We start from the raw sequence: 20,430 nt of genomic DNA on the forward strand, positions 1-20,430 counted from the left end.
CACAAGCTTGTAATAATTGTGACAAAGCAATTACATGCATGAAGGATACGTTATGGCTGGCAAAGAACAGGGAATGCAGCAATTCCACCAAGAGATTCTCTAAACAAATACCGCAGCCTCTGCCATGGCTACTACAGCACAGTCAGTGGTGGAAGCCTAAAGGCAATTAAGAAAGAAGTCAAAACAAAGTCTGAAAGAGCGCTCAGAAACAGTTCCACCAACTAGTGGGGCCAAAGGCCTCACGGAGCAGAACAGACACCACCTCCTGGTGAGCACCAGCTGCCAATGAGAGCACGAAGCAGCGTTCACAACAAGGCCACGTCAGACTCACTCAGGTGCCTTTGAAATGTAACTCCACGACAGAATAAAGGCATCACAGCATCACTGCCCCAAGAACAAGGAGCACGGAAAACCAAAAGGAGATTTGGCACAGAGCAACACCCGAAATAATTCCCCAAATTCCAATTCCAACCATATGGATACTTCAGGTTGGCTCCCTTTGGTAATGGAGCGTGGGGCAATGCCTGCTATCCCCCCCCAGGACCCCACGCTGAGCTGATGTGAGGGGCTCAGAACGCAGGGTTCTGCCCCAGAGGTGCAATGTTAAATTCCTCCAGGTTTCATGGAAATAAACAGTCACGTAAAGGAGAAGAGCCACACGTCCCAGTCTGCTGCAGCACAGCCCCAAAACTCGCAGGAATGAGGGATGATGAATGCTCCAGACACAGAAAACTGCTTCAGTTCAACCTCTAACTCTGGGCAACAGAAGAAAACAGACCATGAATGCACAGCAAACCAGGTGCACTGCTGATAATGGCTGTATACCAAAAGAGTTTCCAAACTAAAATGCTTCATAACCTTACGTTTCCTCTCAGAGAAGAAACACACGCAGACTTTCACATGATCTTGCTCAAAGCCTCTTATTCCAGCAATAAAAAATAACCACTTTCTTTAAAAGGAAGCGAGACAATTTGGGGTGAGGAGCAGCAGAGGGGAAACCACATTAATTTCATTAGTTGCTGCATACTGCAAGGAATTCCTTCTGAAATCTGGCACTCAGCACTCGGATTTGCCCTTTAAAGCTTGGCAAGAAATTTTCCTCAGCCCACAAGTTTCCTAATTTCATCTTAGGACACACTGCTTCATTTGGATGCACTACCACCGAGGAGACAGACAGCTCTGAATGTGTCACTTTCACCTCAATTCGCTTTGCTTCTCGTCGGGTGGACTTCACATAAATCAAACCAAACGTATAATTACAACCAAAATTAAGGTCAGCTTCAAGTTTGGAAGAAACAAACCTGTATGAAGTTCAAAGCCACCTTAAGGACGTTGAGAACTGGAGTCTGGGGGCTGGGATGGCAGCTGTGCACACAGCTCTGCAGCACCAAACCCGGCCTTTCCTCCCCTCCCCTTCTCCCAGTTCCTGCTGTGTGCAAACAGTGCTCACCCACCCACCCATCTCACACCTTTTTATGGCAGGAAGGTTTCAGTAAAAGCATTATTGCATCCTTCCGGAGTCAGCTTTATTCCATAAGACCTTTCCCTGCTGCTCCGTATCCGCCTTTCAATCGATCCAGGCTTTTAATCCCACAGCCCCAAAAGAATTCCTAATACTAGGACACAGACAACAGCTGCACCCATAGAGCACAACTGGGAGCTCTGGGCAGCCCCTGACTTTCCAGGGAACCCAAACACGGCACTTTTGGGCACGTTATTCACATGGATGGATGACAGTTGATGGGAGCATCTCGGCTGCCCTGCAGCTCACCCACCTCTCTGGCAGCGGTCGTGGGTCCAGCAGCGCTCGATGAAGATGCCGTTGATGACGGTGGGTGGGCAGTTGCTCTTCCCTTTCACCGTCCCAGGACACACATCTCCACACTCCTCCTTGTCATCCTTGTTGGCGATGATGTAGTTGTCCTCGACGGAGTCCAAAATCCTCGACCAGTCGATGGTGGACAGGTAGCACAGCTCGTTGTTCTTCTCGATGCGCACGGCACCGCGTGTGATGTTCATCAGGTTGTAGAGGCCGATCTCCTTCAGATGAACCATCTCAAAGATGACCAGCGCGTAATTAAAGAACAGATGTGTTCCTCGGATCACCGTGAGGTTGGGGAAGAGGCCCTTTAAGCTCTCCAGGCCATACACACGGAACAGAAGCAAGTAGTCTGTAATCATAGTCAGTTTGGGGAAGCTGAGCTCACGGAAATCTTCAGGCTTGGTTTTAAACATCAGCAGTATTTGTAAGTGGCCCTCAATCACTGTGCAGTTCTCCAGCAAGCTCAGCCGGGTCAGGTTGTTGCGGATGTCCATGCTTCTGCAAACTGGGAGGCAAAGAACAATGCTGTTTATTTGTTCTTATAAAGGTGACCGTTAGCTGGCTAAACACACCCATTCTTCCAACTGTATCCTAAAATGCAGCTGCATTCAGACTACACGGACGGGTCCTGTGCGACAAAACACGCTGCGAGCGTTAAGAAATAGAGCTGGGAACACTCCCCGGTATACGATTACAAAACACGACTCAATGGGGATTTCATAACGTTCTGCCATCTTGAGTTTGTGGATATTACCTCTACCACGACTGGAAAGGCAGCACCGGGCCTCGGACGTCACTCAGCGTTTACCGAAGTGGAGGTGTCCATGCAACACAGTCTGTTTTCTTTAGATAGTTGCCAGCGACACAACTACCTCACTGCGTTGTGCAATTGGTGCTGGGGGGGTCACTGAGAATGGTGGTGGGGAGGGGAAGATAGGAAAGGAGCAATGGGGAGAACATGGCAGCACTGGGAAGAGAAGGAACACATCTTCCCCTTGAGAATTAACAGTGCAGGATATTTACCTTTTTTGCTCACTGTATATACAGAGCAGTGACTGTAAAACGAAGCTTCGAGAAATCACTTGGCAATAATCAAGCCTTATAAAATTAAGGCACGTGCAGATGTTGGATAGCTCTGACTCTCCAGCTCCCGGTGGGTGCACTAAAGGTCACTGCTGTGCAAGTTAAAAATATACTTTATATGCAAACGTCTTAATGATTGTTTAAAACTTTGCTCAACTGCAATGAGAGAAAAAAAACCAGCCTCAAACTGGCAGTGCTGCTGTGGGACTCAGAGCAGCATTAGTGCCCATTGGGACTGATGGCACAGCGAGCACACAGCATCAGAGATGCCTTCTGCAAGAAGTGGGGGCACAGAGCATCATGGAATGGCAGAATTAGGGCTGGAAGGGGAGGAAGGAAAGGCCTAGAATAAATGTCATCGGTGCAACAAGGCTGGGGTGGGTTTTTTTTTTAGTAACAATTAAAATCGGCACATTTGTCTCTGAATCATTTCATTCTGAACCCAACAATCTGCCTGTGCTGAGAAGTGATTGACTTCGCTGCAGCCTCTAACGAGCTCCTGACATTCACTCGAGGAAGAGGAACGTAATCACAGCTCAGCGGTGCCAAGTGGAAGAGCTTCAGAGACCTAAAGGAGATCGGGAGGAGAACAAACTGCTTTCCAGCCACACGCGGACGGGGAGCAGGGCAGGCACAGGGTCTGCTGCTCCCTTCAGACCAGACCCAGCATTCGGGGAGCAGCCCACAGGGGCTCCCTGCCATGTGATGGCAGTGCCAAGGAGACCCCCACCCACATTGAGGCCCCCGTGGCACTCAGAGCACATCATGGGTCTGCATCTGAACCAATCAAACAGAAGGTGCTGGGATGGTAAACCTGTGAAGATTCAAACGCTCTAGCCAGATTTTTCCACCTTTAGAGAGAATCACGTTTAAGGTTTATCTTTCATTATCTTCTCCAGGTTAGTCTTGATGTGCTGAGCATCGCCCACAGCTCCCACACTCCTCCTTCACACCTCCAGGACCCACGAGAAGGAGCCGTAACCACATGAAGCCAAGTCTGCTTCTCTGTCTCAGGGCCCTCAACCCCATCGTGTGTCTGAATCCCACTCTGCAGCAGCTCAGAGCACACCACAGCTGCTAAGTCAGCCGTGCATTTACTGTTACCAGGACAACGAGAAGCAGATTTAGGAGAAGTAATGACTGGCTTTGCTGCCAGAGAGGAGCTGCTCCTCCATCTCTGGTTACTCAGAACAAAATCACTTAAAAAAAAAATAATAATCGAATCAATGAATCACGATAGACAAGTTTCATTACACCCCCCCAAGAAGAACACTGCAGTGTGATGGAAGTGCACCAACCAAACCTTGGGACCTCAGCAAGACACAGCTGCTGCTCATGGGTCTGCACCATGGGGCCAGGATGACACAGGCAGCCCACAAACCATCGCAGATGATCATTGGGGAACCACAGGCTCAAGGAGCAGAGAATACCATCACTGGGGAGCAGACACAGCCCAGAATGCAGCATCCACGAGCTCCATTGCTCAGGGAACAACACGTGTGTGCTCACACAGCCCTCGTACTGCATCCCCCCAACCCACACTGCGAGTGGAAGCACAGAACGCAGCACACATTGCACATATTGCAGAGCCTTCGAGGTGGGACCTGAGCGCAGCAGAGGCTGTGAGATCTCTGCTGCAGTGTCTGTGCTGTGAATGACACACATTCCAGCCCAGGTTTTGCTGCTGCACCTCCTGTGTCGCTCCTGTTCTCCATCCATAATTGTACAGCACATTTCCTTTCCTACTGTGGAGTAACACAGCGAGCACCATCCGAGCTGTTCACTTTTTACACTTGCAATAAAAAGCAGAATTAGCTTTTAAATAAGCACATAAACACAGCGTTTCGGTGTGGCAGCAATAACAGTGCTTTCAAATCAGTAACTGCTGTGCTGGAGCAGCGTGTGTTTCAATAGCAGTGCTATTCACCAACCAGCCCAGTGCTGTGTGTGCAGCCAGCTGTGCCCCTCTGGAGCTGCTCGGGGTCGCCTTTAAGGCCTCCATGCCAAACCTTTGTATGAGGACAGCACGGGGCTCTGAAGCACACAGCGGGGAGAAGCCGAGCTGCCATTGAGTGCTGCACTCTGTGCTTTATTCTCACTGTGTATCGACGTTTCAGCGATGCCCATCGCTGCGCTGGGTGGATTTGGAGCTATTCTCTCTCTCTGCTGCCTTTGCTGGTGGCAAAGCCGACAGGCCGTGGGACCCGCGTGCTTCCCTCCAAAGAATCACATTCACCTTTACCAGGACTCACCGCCCGCACGCACACACACAACACACCGCGCACCCACGCGACCCGTCCCGCAGCGCGGCGGATCCTGCTGCGGGGTCGCCCCATGTGGGCCCCGCGTCGGCCCGAGCCCCGCACCCGGCTCGTGGCTGCCGAACACCCACCCGATGGCCGCGGCCGGACGGGCCGATGGTCGCAGCGCCGCGGAGGCCCCGCGATTCCGCCCGGCTCGGCGGCCCAACGCGGCCCCGGAGGAACGCGGAGCACCCGCGGAGCCGCGGCCCGTCGCGCCTCCCACCCGCCCGGGGCCGAAGCGCCGAACCGAGCGATGAAGGTCACCCGAACCTCCCCCCTCCTCCGCCCCCCACGGGAGCGCTCCGGGCCCCGCTGTCCCGCTCCTGAGGCCGCGCCGCCCGCCCCGAGGCCCGGCCCTGCCCCGCCGGGCAGAGGTACAAAGGTACCGCTCCGGGGCCGCCTCTCCCCGCCGCCGTGCGGGGCCGCAGCCCGGGCCCCGCTCCCCCTCGGTCCCTCGGTCCCCCCGCTCCCCGCCCGCACTCACTCTCGGCGCGGCCGCCGCAGGCCGCCAACACCGCGCTCACGGCCAGCACCGCCGCCGCCGCCGCTCTCGGTGCCATGGCCGCGTCCCGGAGCCGCTCGGCGCGTCCCGGCGGGGGCGAATCAGAGGCCGCGGGGCGGGCGCGGGGGCCGGGCCCGGCTTCGGGTTCGCATCGTCCAGCAGAGCCCCGAGGAACCGGCCGCCGACCCCAGCGCGGAGCCCGGCCCGGCGGCTCAGGACGCGGCTCTCGGCCACTCCAGCGCAGGCCGGGCGGGCGGCCGCCTCCTGCCCAGTAAACAAGGGGCTGCCCCCGTCAGCTGCGAGCGGGCGGCGGCAAGAGGCGGCGCGGAGCCGGGACGGGACGGGACGGGGGGCGGAGCGGAGCGGCCGCTTCCACCTGCCGGGCCGGGGCGCTGCGCTCAGCGCGGAGGGGAACGGCCCGAGAGGAACCGGAGCGGAACCGGAGCGGAACCGTTCGGTACCGCCGGGATCCGGCACAGCAATGCCCAGCACAACCGGCCCGGGCGGCTCCTGCGCAGGGACGCAGCGTCTGGGTCCTTTTCCTCCTCTTTTAATCGCCTTCGCCGCTCGGTTGTACGGAGCCATTACCCCATTACCGCACGTTTCCTGGCAACTTCCAGTAATTTTATCAGGCTTTTGCTACCACCCATTTCTACAAGACGTGGAGTTGCGTCAACTGCGGGAATAAAGCTTTGCTAATTGTGCCCCGCTCAGTTAAAGAGCTTCTTCCAAACCTTCGTCCCTCCATCAGCTTTGCTCGGCTCTCACCGCTCTGCTCCTCCCCCCGTGGAGCAGCACCGGGCTGCGGCTTCCAGGTGCTGAGCTGCTTTAAGACAGTTTGAGCTGCGTGAAGTATTTGTGCCATTAATCCCTATAGAAGGGAGCCACGGGGCTCCCCCATCGCTGTGAATAGCAGGAGGAGCAGCAATGAAACCACAGCCGTTCTGGGGGAGCTCAACCTGACCCCTCTGTGATGTTTCCCTGTTGGACGGGGTAAGGACAAGGCCTGGTTCAAAGCCACCTGCACGCAAAGATCAGCAGCTGTGGCTGCTCCAAACCCTTTGCAGAGCATTGGGATGTTGAGATGAAGGGCCCTATGAGCAGCGCTGCCTTCCCTTGTGTGTCAGAACAGACCCCCAGGTCTGTTCTTGTTGTCATTTACTCCAGTTCTATTTATGAGCCCCACAGACTCAGAACTCTGCTCAGTCCAGAGCACTGCAGGATGTGAGGGCAGGAGTGGGAATGGGCAGCAAAACTGCACTCCATGCTTGCAGCTCAGCCTGCCTCGTATCAGCCTCTGCATAAAGCAGAAAGAGCCACACGTCATCCCCAGAGCTGCGTGGAATCCACAATGTGACTGTAATAGCAACCTGCTTTTGCTTACTCACGTTCTCCTCGCTTTCCATGTGATAATAATATCATCTTACCGATGGGAATGGGGAGGATTAAAGGCTGCAGCTCCATTCTCTTTCACTCAAACACTATTTTTAGTTTCTGGTTGCTGATGAGGACCATTGGTGTGCAGCCTGTGCTCCGTATCCATCGTGCTTTTGCCATCACATAACCCAGCAGCACCCGCGTGTTCCTGGTTCTGTTCCCAACAGCAGCACCTCGTGCTCTTCTCTCATTTCCAACTGAATAAACACTGCTAAAACCATTAGTCTGAGGTATCAAGTACAACTCCTTCCTTAAGCATTCTCTCTCCTCTCCATGTATGTGTTTCTTAGGAGCAGGTTCTGGGTGCTGAGGTGGAGTTACCCAAGGAGGAGATGGTTCTGCTTGGAACAAAGCATAGGTTGCCTTATTTCTGTTGAGTCAAATGTGTGTGCAGCACACACCATCCATCCTCCCATTCTTTGGGGATGTGGAAGAGTTTCTTGCTTTCCAACAACAGCTCAATGTGAGCATGGCTGGCAGGATGAGGACAGAAGGTTCTGGAATAGCCTGCTCTGCAAGGCCTAGCACTGAGCACAGCACAGCTGGCCCTGGGAATCGCATCTCATCCTGTTTGGAGCCGTGCAGAACTATTGCCAGATCTCCCAATATAAAATATTTCACGTCACAGAGTGACCCAGCTCCTTTCTTACCCTTCCTTCCGTCCGCACCAAATCCGATAAGTGAGCGCTGTCTTCCCAAAGGGAGGGAGCTCTAAGGACGAGGCCCATCCGCCTTCCGTGCTGAGGGCAGAAGCCTCATCTTTCTGCTGCTGAAACAGGAAACGCTGTCAGATCCTTCCAGATAATTCCATCGCTACGTGAGCAAACACAACCTTTGCTTGAGGTGAAAATGGCAGAGGGCATCTCTGCCACGTGGCTTCAAAGCCGCCAGGGATGAGGAGCGCAGGAAATGGCAGCGCTGCCCATTGCAGCTCCAGCTTTTGTCCTGGTTGATGGTTGGGTGTCACGCGATGCTTTCCATTCCTGACAACCTGTTTGAACTCAGCACACACAGTGAGCAGAGAAACACAGCCCAGCCCACAGCCCAGCCCCATTGCTGCCCCACAGCCCCATTGCTGCCCCATTGCTGCCCCACAGCCCAGCATCCTGCAGCTCCATAGAGCCCCAGCTCCCCCCCCATGCCTGGTGTGCAGTTCTCTATCAGCAGCCACGTGCACATCAGTGGCTGCAGCCACGTCACTCACACACCGTATGCACACACTGTGCCCCAGGCAACCGACTGGCTGTGCCAGTTCCCAGCTACAGTTTGTGTGGGGTTTTTCTTTGTTTTTTAATTAACTAATGCACTTTTGTTGCTAATCGAGGGTCAGAATTGGAGGGATGGCCCCTCCGGGCAGCATAGCAGAGCTCAGCAGACCATAACCCTGTGCTCCACGTTGCTTTATCTCATGTTTTGTGTTTTGGACAGCATAGAACTCCTAGTTCCCACTTTGATAAGCAGTTTGTTCTGTCGCTAGGAGACACACCCTTTCTTTGTAAATGTTACAAATCAAGCATATCTAATCCATTATTCACAAGCTGCTGCAGCTTCCCACTTCCATCTATTAAGAGGTAGCGATCGTGCCAGAAATGTCACAGTGGTCTCATGTGACAGGTGGTGTTGATTCAGCTCCCATGGTTTGTCATCTCACTGTTGGTCAATGGGAACGTGCAGCACAGCTCAGCACAGCGAGGAGCAGTGAGGAGCAGCCAGCACAAAGCTGCAGGCCTTGGGAATGGCAGCAGACTGAGAGCTTTGACTGCTGTTTTCTGCTCCTTCGTGCTGTATTATTACAGCTGATGTTTCTTTCATGCTTGAGACTTGGATTCTGAGGTTTCATTTCAGGTTTACGATGGAGTCAGTGAGAAGGGAGGTGGAGCAGCATGTGGTGAGCAGAGGGATGGGACCTCCATCCATCCCCTCCTGAGAGCTATCACCTGAGGATTCAAGGCTCAGGAAGGCTGCATTCACCACCCTGACATGGCCCAAGTCTCTGACAGCAGCACTATTAGCAGTAGGATTATTTTGACTCGCTGCTTGGAGTCGTGTTCTGCAGAGCAGGGCCCAGCCCTGTGTCTGATAAACATCTCCCCATGTAGATTTCCCAAGCTTTGGGAATGTTAAGCAATTCTCACTTGGCAATGCTTGCAGAATGCCATCTCTGTGTGTAACACCAGCCCATGAAGTGAAGCACATCAGAACCCCACAACAGAACATGGGGCTGAGGCCTGAAGTCACTGAGCTCACCACCAGCATTACCTGGAGAAATAAGGTCTGTCTGTGCCCCCACTGACTGCATTCTGTGACTTATATAATACCCTCCACACAGACCTTCAAAGCAGCTCCGAATTGCCATCGTTACTAAAGGAACTGAAGAAAAGCAAAGACTGCAACTTCTGACTGACAAAGCAATCACTGTGTGCAGGAGAGCTGCCCACAGGAGCAATTAATCCCTTTGGTTCATCAGTGCAGAAGGTGATGATCCTCCATAGGGCACTGCTCTGTGTGACAGCAGTGATGGGGTTGATGGGGTTCAGTCTCAAATCCCATCACACACCCACAAAATGCCAACACTGTGAAGTTAAATGGCAACTGATGTTGATTTGGAGGACTGAATGCTTCTGGAGGGCCGGCTGCTACTTCCCTTCCAGGGCTTTTTTTCACTGTAACATCCCACTATCAACACAAAAACCTCCAGCACCGCACTCTGCTCTAAGAGAGACGCTCAGCATCCACACACGGAGAAGCTGAACTATCCCCACCTCGTGGTCCAAAGGAGCAAATGGTGAAAAGCACAGCAGCCATGGGAGGTTCTTCAGCTCCTCCAGTGCCAACACTGCATGCATGAACACACACACCCACAGCCTCACAGTAACTCCAGAAAGGGCAGCACAGGTGCAGAACAGCTCCAGCTAAATCACCAGCACCTGAGAACGGCCATGAGACTCTTACAGTGAACCCTGCTTTATCGCAGGTTATTTTCTTCCAGCTGTAACAGTTTACACAGTTTGCTCTACTTTGTATCTCTTACAGATCCTAATTGGACCAGGAAACTTCTGACCACAGAATTGGTCCCAAGAGGTAATGGCTGATGTCCCCCCCCCCCCCCCCTTTCTATTTCAGTCTTCCTTGAAATACCTGTACAGGGAGATCTATACTGTACAGGGTGTACTGTGTGTACAGTTCCACACTGCCACTGCGTCTCCTTATGCAAAGGCAAAACATAAGTGACAATGAGTGAGGGAGAACATCAGTGCATTGAAAAGGGAAGCAAACACAACTTCAGCCCTCCCACAGTAACACCAACCTGAACAAGTCTGCAAAACCAAACATTCCTCTGAGCAGAAGGTGAGCCTGAGAACAATTTTACCTGTCGGCACTCTCTGAATCCAAGCCAGGACAGCAACTCAATAGCAGCGTTCTTTTCCTACACCCTACAGCTGTGTATGCACACAACCTTGTAATTAAATATCCTGTTGGCAGCAAGATCCCAGCACAGCAAAGCTGTTAAAGAAAAAGAATTAAGACCTTGACGGAGCAATATTTATATCCCTATTGAGTAATACCTTTCAGAAGTTGTAACACTTGCCACAACCACATTAAAAACAGAGGAGTGTATCCATCTGCTAAGGGATCTTTTAGGAGCTCAGTATGAACTGCTATCTTTAACCAGGTTCTTTCCTCAACAGGCAGTGATATTAACTGGGGAGAAACATGTCACAAAGTACCCAAAAAGTACCAAGAAAAGGTGGGAGGGGAGGCCATGGACAGGACGGGTGGCAGTTGTTCTTACTGACACTCATCACGCCAGCTGAGCCTTCTGACTTCATTTTAGTTTGGGGAAAATTCTGATAAAGAGAATCATACTGATGAATATAAAACAAACGACAATTAACATCATCCATAACAGCCAGTTGACTGATTTCTTTGCATGCTGTTCAAGGCGGTCAGATTCATCCTTCAGCTTTTCGAAGTTCTGGTCTGCCATCCGGAGAGAGTGGGACAGCGTCTGGGAACAAAGAGAATTTGGTCCATTAAGTCCAACAATCTTTTACCTGGTGGACACCTCACTTCATTGCTGTTCAGCTATGAATGAGGAAGCTTTCATGACCTGAGCACTAAAGGATTTATCATGCTTTATATAAATGCTCTGCCCTGGCCTCCCATGGCTGTGACAGTGCACTGAACCAATGGGCAGACCTGACCACAACACAACAGGAAAGGAGCCCAGCCAAGAGCCTGTGAACACTGTCTGTCCATCACTGTTTTTAAACGTCAGTGAGGTGACGTGAGAAAGCTCTTGAAGAGCTACAAGGTTACATTTGAAGTCAGCAGTGGTCTAGAGCCTTCAAAACGTCACTCTCTTGGCTCTCCTGAATGGAGGTGTTCACAGCTGCTGGATCCCAGCGCATGCTATTTCTTTTCTGACATGGATGATGCAAAGTAAACCTCTTCCCCCAAAACTGCCTTGTCTCCTACATCTGTGCCTTGGTGTCGGGTCTCTATTGTGGCTAAGTGATAGCTGAACAGCACAGGAGAGCATTGAAAGCAAAGTCCCTTTGATACCTTCATCAGTATCAGCAGGGGTACATGGAGGGTAAAATGTGCTCAAGCCTTCCCAGGACTGAGATCAAATGCTGCTGACAGCCCGAGCAGTAAGGACTCCCTTATCTCATGGGGATGACTGCACTACCTGTAGGTAAGTTGTGAAAAAAACAAGGTCCTAACAAATAAATTCATTTTAAAGAGTTCCAGTTGTCAAAGTGAAGCACCAGCAGTCTCAAACACATAATTTACAGACAGAACACCTTCAATTCTGAATTCAAAAGCTCTCATCACCAGTTCTTCCAACAGAGAAAAGGTTCACAGCTGCACGGCAGAAGCAGACAGGCACTGCCTGCAAATTTCCCCTCATTCTAACCTCATCTGGAAGTCTCAGCTTTTGTTTCTTACATATGAGCGACTTAACCTCCTAGATTGCAAACTGCAGAGTTCAGCATTGTCACACACGCTACCTGGTTGTCTTGCTTTATCACGTTCTGAGCAGCCAAAGTGTTGTTTTTGAGACTGCGAGCCAAACTCAGCATTTCCTCCGCTAACTTCTCCTGCATGTCTTGATGGTGCTGTAACACAGCATCCAGCTCCACTGCTGACTGCTTCTCATCAGACACAAGGCCTCTGCAAGAGCACAAGAAAAGAAGAACAGGGATTTGTACTTATGGGGAACCACTGGGAGGTCAGCTCAGGTTGTACAACTCTGACAGAACAACACGCACTTCACCCAAATGGGAACGTATCTGTGATTTAAGGTCATTGGGAAAGGAGGTCCCAAGGCACTGAGCATCAAAATAAGGAATTCTGACTTACTTCCGCTTCCTTACATTCAGCTCCTCAGAATCTGGAACAAAAAGAAATGCTGTTTTAGCATATTACTCAACACTGCACAATCACAGGCTGATAAAACAAGTTCCTTGAAAGATTTTCTTTCCCAGAGATGTAATCCCAGTTGGCCTGGTTCTACACCAGGGAACGTGGATTTCAAACGTCTGTTTTCCACCAGGAAAAGAAAGTACATAACAGCAAACGTTTGGTTGGGAGAATAAAACACCTGAGATGAATCACTTCCCTGAGGGCTCGGCTTAGCCTATGGGCTGTGCTGTTCTCTTCCAGGACACTCAGACTGGCCTCATTCCAGCCACTGTTACAGTAGCTATGGAAACCACAAATTAAATCCTACCAGTTCCCTACGTGAATAACGTGGCTGTATGTTTAATAGAAGTTGAATAACACCTTCTCTGAGCTCCTGAGATCACACGGTTTGCTCACAGCAGAAGAGAACGTTGGCAGTGACAAACACAAACCATCTTTACTAATGCTACAATTGAAACACCTGTTTCAGCATGAATTCTAAAGAGGTTCCTGCAAGTCTCCTCTGCTGTACAGGTAACACTGCTCATGTTCTCACCTATTCAGTGTTTCTTTTATATCTTGTATCTTGACAAGAAGTGAGTCAGTAATTTAGAAATACACCTCTAACACCTGACTTTCCTCTTTCTTTACTCATAAAATTCAGGTCAATTAAAGAAAAGGAGATTGAACTTACCACTGAGAGCCAAGGGATCCTGGGAGGCAGGAAGAGAAACAAAAGAAAAGATTACAAAGGGCCAGTGAAAAGGTTCATGAGGAACAATCACATGGAATCACAGATTCAAGGGCCTCCATGCACAGTATGGCACCTGTGCCCAGTATTTAGGTTATCCATAGGAAAAACAAAAGGTGACTCCACCCCCAGCCTAGGATGTACCTGAGGCACAGCCACCAAAGGCAACCAAATGTCATAAGAGACCATCTATAAAGTAATAGTAGAGAAACAGCAGCACCAGAACATACTGTACCAAGCAGCTCACTCCTCATCTTGCCTGTGCAACGAGCCTTTGTCTGCAGATGAACCGTTTTAGAAGCTGGGGTTCTCTCCTTGATCGTAGTAGGAGTACGCCCAGGGGCTAAGAACTGATTTGCCAGTGCCTTTTCAGTTGATGAAGACTGTAAGTAAGAAGAACCAACGAGAAAGAGTCACAAACATCGTTCAGCAGTGTAAGGCCACCTGGATGTATGGCCAATGAGGATTTAGGGAGCACTTCCACAGCTGCTGGAATGGCTGTGGAATTTTGCAAACTACAGCTTGGAGAAGGAAGGAAGAAGTTTCAGACTTCACACAATACCCTCTTTCAACAAAATACAATATATTTATTCACTCTTGTCGAGGATTGCCTGATAAGATTTTAACAAGTGTTATCTTGGGATGTAAGATAAAAGCAAGCGTAAGAACAAGGCAACAAGGAGAGTTTAAGAGGAGAATATCTCTTAAGTTTTTCCAAGGTAAACTAACATATCTTACCAGTTTTTCAGCTTCCAGAAGTCCCTTTAGAAAGTCTACTTTACGTGTGTATTCATTGAGCAGTTCTGGGGCGGGCTTGCTATTAGAATTGGGAAAAAAAAACATGTGAAAAGCAGTAAAGCATTACCAATTTCCATTGTTTAGAAAAGTCTTCAAATCAAATTAAACAACGTGGGCTTTTTCAAGAAAGAAATAGCCTCAAGTTGGGAGCATACCTGCACCCCCTCAAACCACCTTGCCGAGGCACTGTGACTGCAGCAGCTCAGGACACAGCCAAGCAGAGGAACACTGTGCAGAGCCGAGGCTGACAAGGAGAATGAAGCGTGTATGTGAACATGGCACAGCTGTGCAACTGCCTGATGCACTCGGGTCAGTGCAACCCCAGATACGTGAACAGACTGGGAGAAGAACGCTCTAACAGCAGCCCTACCGAGGAGCTGTGGGTGCTGGTAGATGACAAACTGAATGCAGACCAGCAGTGTGTGCTTACAGCCTGAAGGGCCAACAACATCTTGGGCTGCATCAATGGGGGATGGAAGGGGTGGCTCAGGGCATGGAGGGAATTGTCTCCCACTGCTCTGCTCCTGTGAGGCCCCATTTGGAGGACTGCATCCTCCAGTACAGGAAAGACATGTAACTTCTGGAATACATCCACAGGAGCTGGAATACATCCACAGGAGGGCCACGGTGACACCAGAGAGCACAAAGTATGGTGAAGGAAGTAAGGCTCTGAGGAAACCTCACTGTGGCCTCCCAGTACTTAAAGTGAGGCTGCAGACAGTGTCAGGACAAGGGGGAATGGTTTTAAAACCATCAGAACTCCAAGATGTCACACAGGGAGGTTTTTATACTAATAGGGCAGTGAGGCCCCAACTCCACGATGTGATCCTGGCAGCCCTCACCTGCACTGCTTCTTCAGCTCCCGCAGCATGTCCTCCAGGGCGGCCACGTACTGAGAGAGAAAGGAGAGAGAGAGAAAGGAGTCAGCATTGCGGATAGATATTAATATTAATCCCGGCAGAAGCCGCAGCACGGCTGACAGCGCGATGGGGTTTAACGCCCCGACACCGGGCTATCTCTGTTTATTCCGAGGAGCAGAATGATGCTGCTGAAGGCCGAGGGCTGTTCCTGGCCAGTCCCGTCCCAACACAAGGCCGGGCCGCCCCTCACCTTCTCCAGCCGCCACTCCTCGGGATCCCGCCGCTCCGCCGCCAGCGCCTCGCACCGGCTCAGCAGCCGGATCAGATTCAGCTCCAGCCGCGTCGCCGCCATTGCGAACAGCCGGCACCGGAAGCCACCTCAGCACCGCTTCCGGGCGGCGCCATCTTAGGGCGGGGCGGGAGGTGATGGAGGCGCTCGGCCGTTGTAGGCGGGGCTCCCCACACAGCACAGATACAGGCAGATAATAAACGTTGATAAATAGACACAGACTTTGGTGTATTTTTTTAAAAAGTGCAATGTATTAATGAACATTTTTGTACATTTGGTCTCAGTTAAGGCTATTACAACACGAACAGTTCTGTAAACCGCACAAAGTCGTCATTAAAACATACAAAATTAAGGCAACGTACACTGACCCACACTCACTGTTGGTCCCATTAAAGTCCACTGTAAGGCAAATGGAAGAAGGCACGGCAGCAGAAACGGGACGTTATTTTCTTTTACCTGTACATTCATGAATAAGTTCACAGCCTTCAAAGCCTTAAAAATCTAAAGTCAACTTCAGAAAGATCCAGACAGCTTCAGTATTTCACTTCTCCGTACACACAAGGTGGGAATAAGGGTCTGAAAACCTCCGTTTTACTTTCGCTGTTGGTTCATATTCATCTAAAAGTTCCTGAGGGTGGGTCATTGCAGACCCTTGTGCAATGTAGATAGAGTGGACTTTATCAGTTCGTATTGCTGGCTGCTCCCTTCGTCTCACCACTATTGGAGACTCTTCATCAGCTGAAGCCTTGCCCTGAGATTCGGTACATTTGAAAATCCCAGGAGGAAGTTTGATGTTTGCTGTTGGCATCACTGGAGTTCGACGGGGCACCTTAATCTTGGACAGCGTTAAAGACAATCTGCGTCTTGAAGCCAGGGATGCAGACAAAGAACTTGAAGAGGTTTGCAAAAGAGAAGGCACTGTGCAAATGTCTTTGGCAGGCATGTCGGAGCTCTGAGCGCAGCACTGGACTCCAGAAATCGTAATTCCTTTAAAGAAACAATACACTGAAAGCATGCATAAGAATGTAACGTGATACAAGCAGGTGTGACCAGGTAGCATCTGGTCACCTGGCTCGATGCAGTGAAATATGTAGAATAAAAAAAGCACACACTACCTTAATACTGACCTTCGGTATCCATCCACCCCGTTCTCTCTTCTAGCAGGCTCTCTGTGCTTGCTGAGGTCTCAGAGTCCACATTTTCCTCATCAGAGCCTCGCTGATCAAGCTCAGGTAACCGATATGTTATGTCTTCCCTACATCAGGACAGAAAGAGCACTTCTGAAATACACGCTGCTTAAGGTTGCTCCTATCAGAGGTAAACCTTCCTGCATATAGTCATTAAATAATAATTCTCAAAGTATTTTCTCTCATCCTGGCTTTTACATTTTCACCTTCATAAAGGCCTGTAGAACATAATGAACTAACTAGATAGTTTTGGACAAAAAGCATAGTGCTTTGCTGTCTGTATTATACCAACCACAAAGGGCACAACAGGGTTTTTAAGGCTATGACTTACTTTTCTTCTTTTATTGACTGTATCCGATCAATGAGAATCTCCTTTTCTCGGTTATCAGCTTCAGAAACTTCCTCTTCTTCATGCAGAGAGCCCAGCTCTGAATTGCCACTGTCATTTCCTTTGATCTGTGGGCTTTTGCTCTGTAAGAGAGATTTATGACTCAGTCCTAAACACCTACCCATGTCCTGACTAGCTACTAGCTGCAAGGTGGAAGACAAATGAGCAGGACAGTTGAAGGGCTTGTGGATGGAGAGCTGTTAGTCATACAAATGTTTCAAAGGGTAATAGATATATTTTTCCTACTAATCTGATTTGTGGTATTGTTACCTTTTGTGAAGTGGTTGTTTGATTTACCAGCAGCCTCACCTTAGTTTTACTTATAAGGTACGTTAATGCATACAAGTTCCACTCAGAATGTCTGTGAAATACCAAAGCCAAGGCACAACAGGTGAACAGTGCTGCATGCAGTCAGAAGAGAAAGTTGCACCCCATACATGCAGTCTCGATTACTCAAAGAGCTTTTAAAACCAACTTAAAACACATGTAATGAGTTTAGTCATGCAACGGTGTCATTAAAAAACCAAACCAACAACACGCATGCTGAACACAGGCAGTGTACATACCAGCATCCCCTCATATGGGGAAGAAAACCCAAGTTTTACAGGCCATAGCTAGAGAGAGAGAAAGATCAAATACACTATAGTACGACTTCCGATCAGACAGAGGTGTTTTTGTTGCTTTTTAGAAACAGTACAATTTGAGAACAAAAGAAAAAGCATATTTGCAATAACAGAACACAGAATGTTTTTGTCCACCACCCATCTCTGAATTGAAGGAAGTCCTTCGCCATTCAATAGACTGCAATCTTAATTCTACTGTCCGAATTACATGGGAATAGATTTAGATCATTGCAAGAGCAAAGCACCACAATCCAGCACCCTTCACTAATTGTACTCTAGTAGAGCTGTATACTGATTTCCTACCTATTTATTCTGGACAAACCCAAATCCCTTTTCCTCTCATCTGCTCATTGATTCTCAACTTACAGAATGGGATGGATAGGAAAAACGAGCAGGACATCCCCTCACAGTTAGCAAGACGCCTTCTGCTGGATGGTGAAGTTGTGATTTACTTCATAACTTACCGTATTCTGCCGAAGCAACGAGAGCCGTCGAAAAGCAATGCTCTCAGCTGCTTCCAGCTGACTTATCTCATCCATTTTTATCCTGTACTTCCTTATCTGCTCCTTTATCAGCATCTCTACACACCTGTACAAAAGGGAAAGAGTTATTGAACGGCCTCATGCTACACAAGCATGAGAGTGTCATAACAAATGCAGGTGGCAGCACTGGACTTCCATGGTGTTTTGAAAGACTTTTGCAGCAGAATGTTCAAACTTACATGGTTGTTTTTGAAACATCCTTCATGCTGGTTAAAGGGTCAGAGGTATCAGGACAACGCAAGAGGCACGGAGCAAAAACAATGGCCAAGGCGTTGGGTGACATACGGTTAACATCTTCTATCAAAGCCACTCTGAAATTCAACGTTCAGAAGAAGGAAAAAAAAATTAATTGAATCTTGCTGGGATATTAATAATCTGATCAAACTTTGCCACAGTTTCCTAATAGAGATATAAGGAGACCACAGAGGTACTTGTACAACAGTGCAAAGGAGTGCTTGAAAATGGATTTCACACCTGCCAAATGCAAGAAGAAGGAACAGAAAACCACCCAGGTTAAGCTGTTGGGTACCAGCGTGGAAATCTGGCAGGTGATTCAGTGCCTCCCCTTCAAAATTCACTTCTCTCTGTGTTCAGGGAGTCACTCAAAAACTCCTCAAATTCCCTGGATGAAAGGAGCTCCTTTGTCAGCTTCATTGATCTCTGCACCCAAGACCAGCATGTGTGCAAGCATTTACAATCATTGGGCAGTCCCCACTAATTATACTAATTATACTATCAACCACAGTTTGCTGTTTACCTACATTTACCATATTGTACCATATTAATCCTAGCGTTCAGAGAAACCTCACCAAATATTTCAGATCTATATTGCCTTCAAAGTTGTCCTTACCTGATTGGATACATCAGGTGGTGGAAGCAAACACACGTCTGTTTTTAAGCAACATCAACTCTAACATTTATAAACCAGCAGGACAATCCCTACACTGATTCTCAAGGGATTTAAGTTATTAGAAAGCTTCTAAACAAGACTCAAAGAAGCTGAATGGAGTTGACTCCAAATGAATTAATAATTTCTTACTTGACTAGATGGAAGATGAGCCGTTCCAAGGTATCATGATTTGCTTGTGGAAGCTGTTCAAGGACACTGTAGATGGCACAAAGTTGCTCCTGTTTTTCTGGTAGTTCTGCACAAGGGGAAAAAGCAGAAGATTTTAACTGCTGTACAACACTAGTGGAAAGGGGCTGAGCACCTTCTGATATTGTCTCAAGCAGTCTACAATAGATAGGTTTTCTAGAAGCCATGCTTGTGTCTCACTTACCAATTGTTGTAGTTGAATGTTTAAGTACCCTGATGGCATTGCAATCTACTTTCATTTTCAGATGCTCTTGTTAGCAATCAAATGATGCATCAAGATCACCAACATTTAAGGTGCCTTAGTGTTACTGAAGTTATATGAGACTAAAGGAGAATTGAGCTATCTAGATATCTAAATCTAACCCAGAACACTACGAAGAGAAAACCTACATGAAGGAAAGCTTATTTGTGTGTCTGTTGTTCTTAGAAAGGGTGGTTATATAATGACATTCTGCTACCAAAATAAAGGAACTCTGAATCAAGAGGTCATATAAGCTAGAAAATTTTCTTGTAAGATGTTTTGCATGAAGTTTAAAATCATTGCTGAAAATCAACTAGAAGGAAGCTGTTTAGCTAAGATGAGCATTTTAGAGAACATTTTCCCAAGGAAGGAGTGAGATAACAGGATAAAAACATCAGGATAAAAACATTGCTTCAATCATTTCTATGACTTACCTACAGCACGAAGAAAATCACTGTACTGTGCTGATGTCATTAGTGGATCTGGTAATTCTCGTAACCACTGCTTAAGGATCCCCGTAATAGTGTGAATAGGGTAATTCTCCAGTTTCACTGAACTGGGATCTGAAAAGAAACGCTTTAATCTAATGCAGTTCATTCCATTGATGCACACAATGCTCAACTGGGTGGTAACAGAAGGGGAAAAAAAAATCCACTGATAGGCACTTCTTATACAGTACAAAGTAGCTGTATCAGCCAACAGAAGTAATATAGACTGCATGTTGAAAACATGCCTGCCAAAAAGTTGTTTTTAAAATCCATGTGGCAGATGCTTTCAGAACAGAAAGGAATCAAGGGGCAAACTACAATCATGTGAGGAAGTCAAAAGGGTGGACATAATCGCCAGACCTGCTTGCAGCAGCTGTTTCAGCTCCTTCATACGATTTGCTGATCCTGATTTCCTGTATATGCCTTCAGTGTAGAGGCCGTGCATCTCCACATGTTCTAGCAACTTCTCCATGACAATGGGGACCGAATTTCTCTCACTGGTCAGGGAACTCACAGACACTCCAAAGTGACGTGGTTCTGCATCCTGTTCACTCTGGAATTGATACAAGCCAAACACTGTGAATGTCGATTCCCAAGATAAAAAAAAAATA

At 48.7% G+C, this 20,430-nt stretch overlaps 3 protein-coding genes across 39 annotated transcripts in view; all 3 read right to left on the bottom strand.

Moving 5' to 3' along the window:
* INSR (insulin receptor) overlaps positions 1-7,259 on the bottom strand; it is a 38,990-nt gene extending 31,731 nt beyond the window's left edge. The window contains exons 1-2 of one of the 3 annotated variants that reach the window (XM_015886611.3): positions 7,138-7,259; positions 1,776-2,327 (exon numbers count right to left, since the gene is read on the bottom strand). In XM_015886611.3, the coding sequence (XP_015742097.1) occupies positions 1,776-2,327; positions 7,138-7,174 (589 nt within the window). In that variant the 5' untranslated portion in view covers positions 7,175-7,259. Of the gene's footprint in view, positions 1-1,775; positions 2,328-5,692; positions 6,432-7,137 lie in introns of those variants that run through there. The other 2 variants (XM_015886610.3, XM_085517877.1) reach the window with 2 other exon arrangements.
* A 3,417-nt stretch (positions 7,260-10,676) lies between these two features.
* Positions 10,677-15,352, bottom strand: USE1 (unconventional SNARE in the ER 1). 2 transcript variants are annotated; one of them, XM_015886189.3, is made up of 8 exons: positions 15,216-15,352; positions 14,948-14,997; positions 14,046-14,124; positions 13,538-13,690; positions 13,251-13,269; positions 12,515-12,545; positions 12,163-12,325; positions 10,677-11,156 (listed from the first exon to the last, which is right to left on the bottom strand). In XM_015886189.3, the coding sequence occupies exons 1-8, from the start codon at positions 15,315-15,317 to the stop codon at positions 10,974-10,976; spliced, it is 780 nt and encodes a 259-aa protein (XP_015741675.1). In that variant the 5' UTR covers positions 15,318-15,352; the 3' UTR covers positions 10,677-10,973. The 2 variants fall into 2 exon arrangements, 1 of the variants encoding a protein (XP_015741675.1); XR_014935095.1 differs by lacking the exon at positions 10,677-11,156 and having other exon boundaries at positions 12,234-12,325; positions 12,424-12,545; positions 15,216-15,324.
* A 131-nt stretch (positions 15,353-15,483) lies between these two features.
* Positions 15,484-20,430, bottom strand: part of MYO9B (myosin IXB) — a 40,520-nt gene continuing 35,573 nt past the window's right edge. For 19 of the 34 annotated variants that reach the window (XM_085517847.1, XM_085517839.1, XM_085517858.1 and 16 more), the window contains 9 exons: positions 20,180-20,372; positions 19,766-19,894; positions 19,034-19,139; positions 18,174-18,305; positions 17,917-18,040; positions 17,396-17,443; positions 16,773-16,912; positions 16,382-16,509; positions 15,484-16,259 (listed from right to left, as the gene is read on the bottom strand). In XM_085517847.1, the coding sequence (XP_085373973.1) occupies positions 15,796-16,259; positions 16,382-16,509; positions 16,773-16,912; positions 17,396-17,443; positions 17,917-18,040; positions 18,174-18,305; positions 19,034-19,139; positions 19,766-19,894; positions 20,180-20,372 (1,464 nt within the window). In that variant the 3' untranslated portion in view covers positions 15,484-15,795. Of the gene's footprint in view, positions 16,260-16,369; positions 16,510-16,772; positions 16,913-17,395; positions 17,444-17,916; positions 18,041-18,173; positions 18,306-19,033; positions 19,140-19,765; positions 19,895-20,179; positions 20,373-20,430 lie in introns of all 34 variants that reach the window. The other 15 variants (XM_085517860.1, XM_085517852.1, XM_085517855.1 and 12 more) reach the window with 7 other exon arrangements.

This window comes from Coturnix japonica, chromosome 16 (genome assembly GCF_054131305.1).
Source record: "Coturnix japonica strain WE chromosome 16, WE-NBRP24, whole genome shotgun sequence".
Lineage (NCBI taxonomy): Eukaryota > Metazoa > Chordata > Aves > Galliformes > Phasianidae > Coturnix > Coturnix japonica.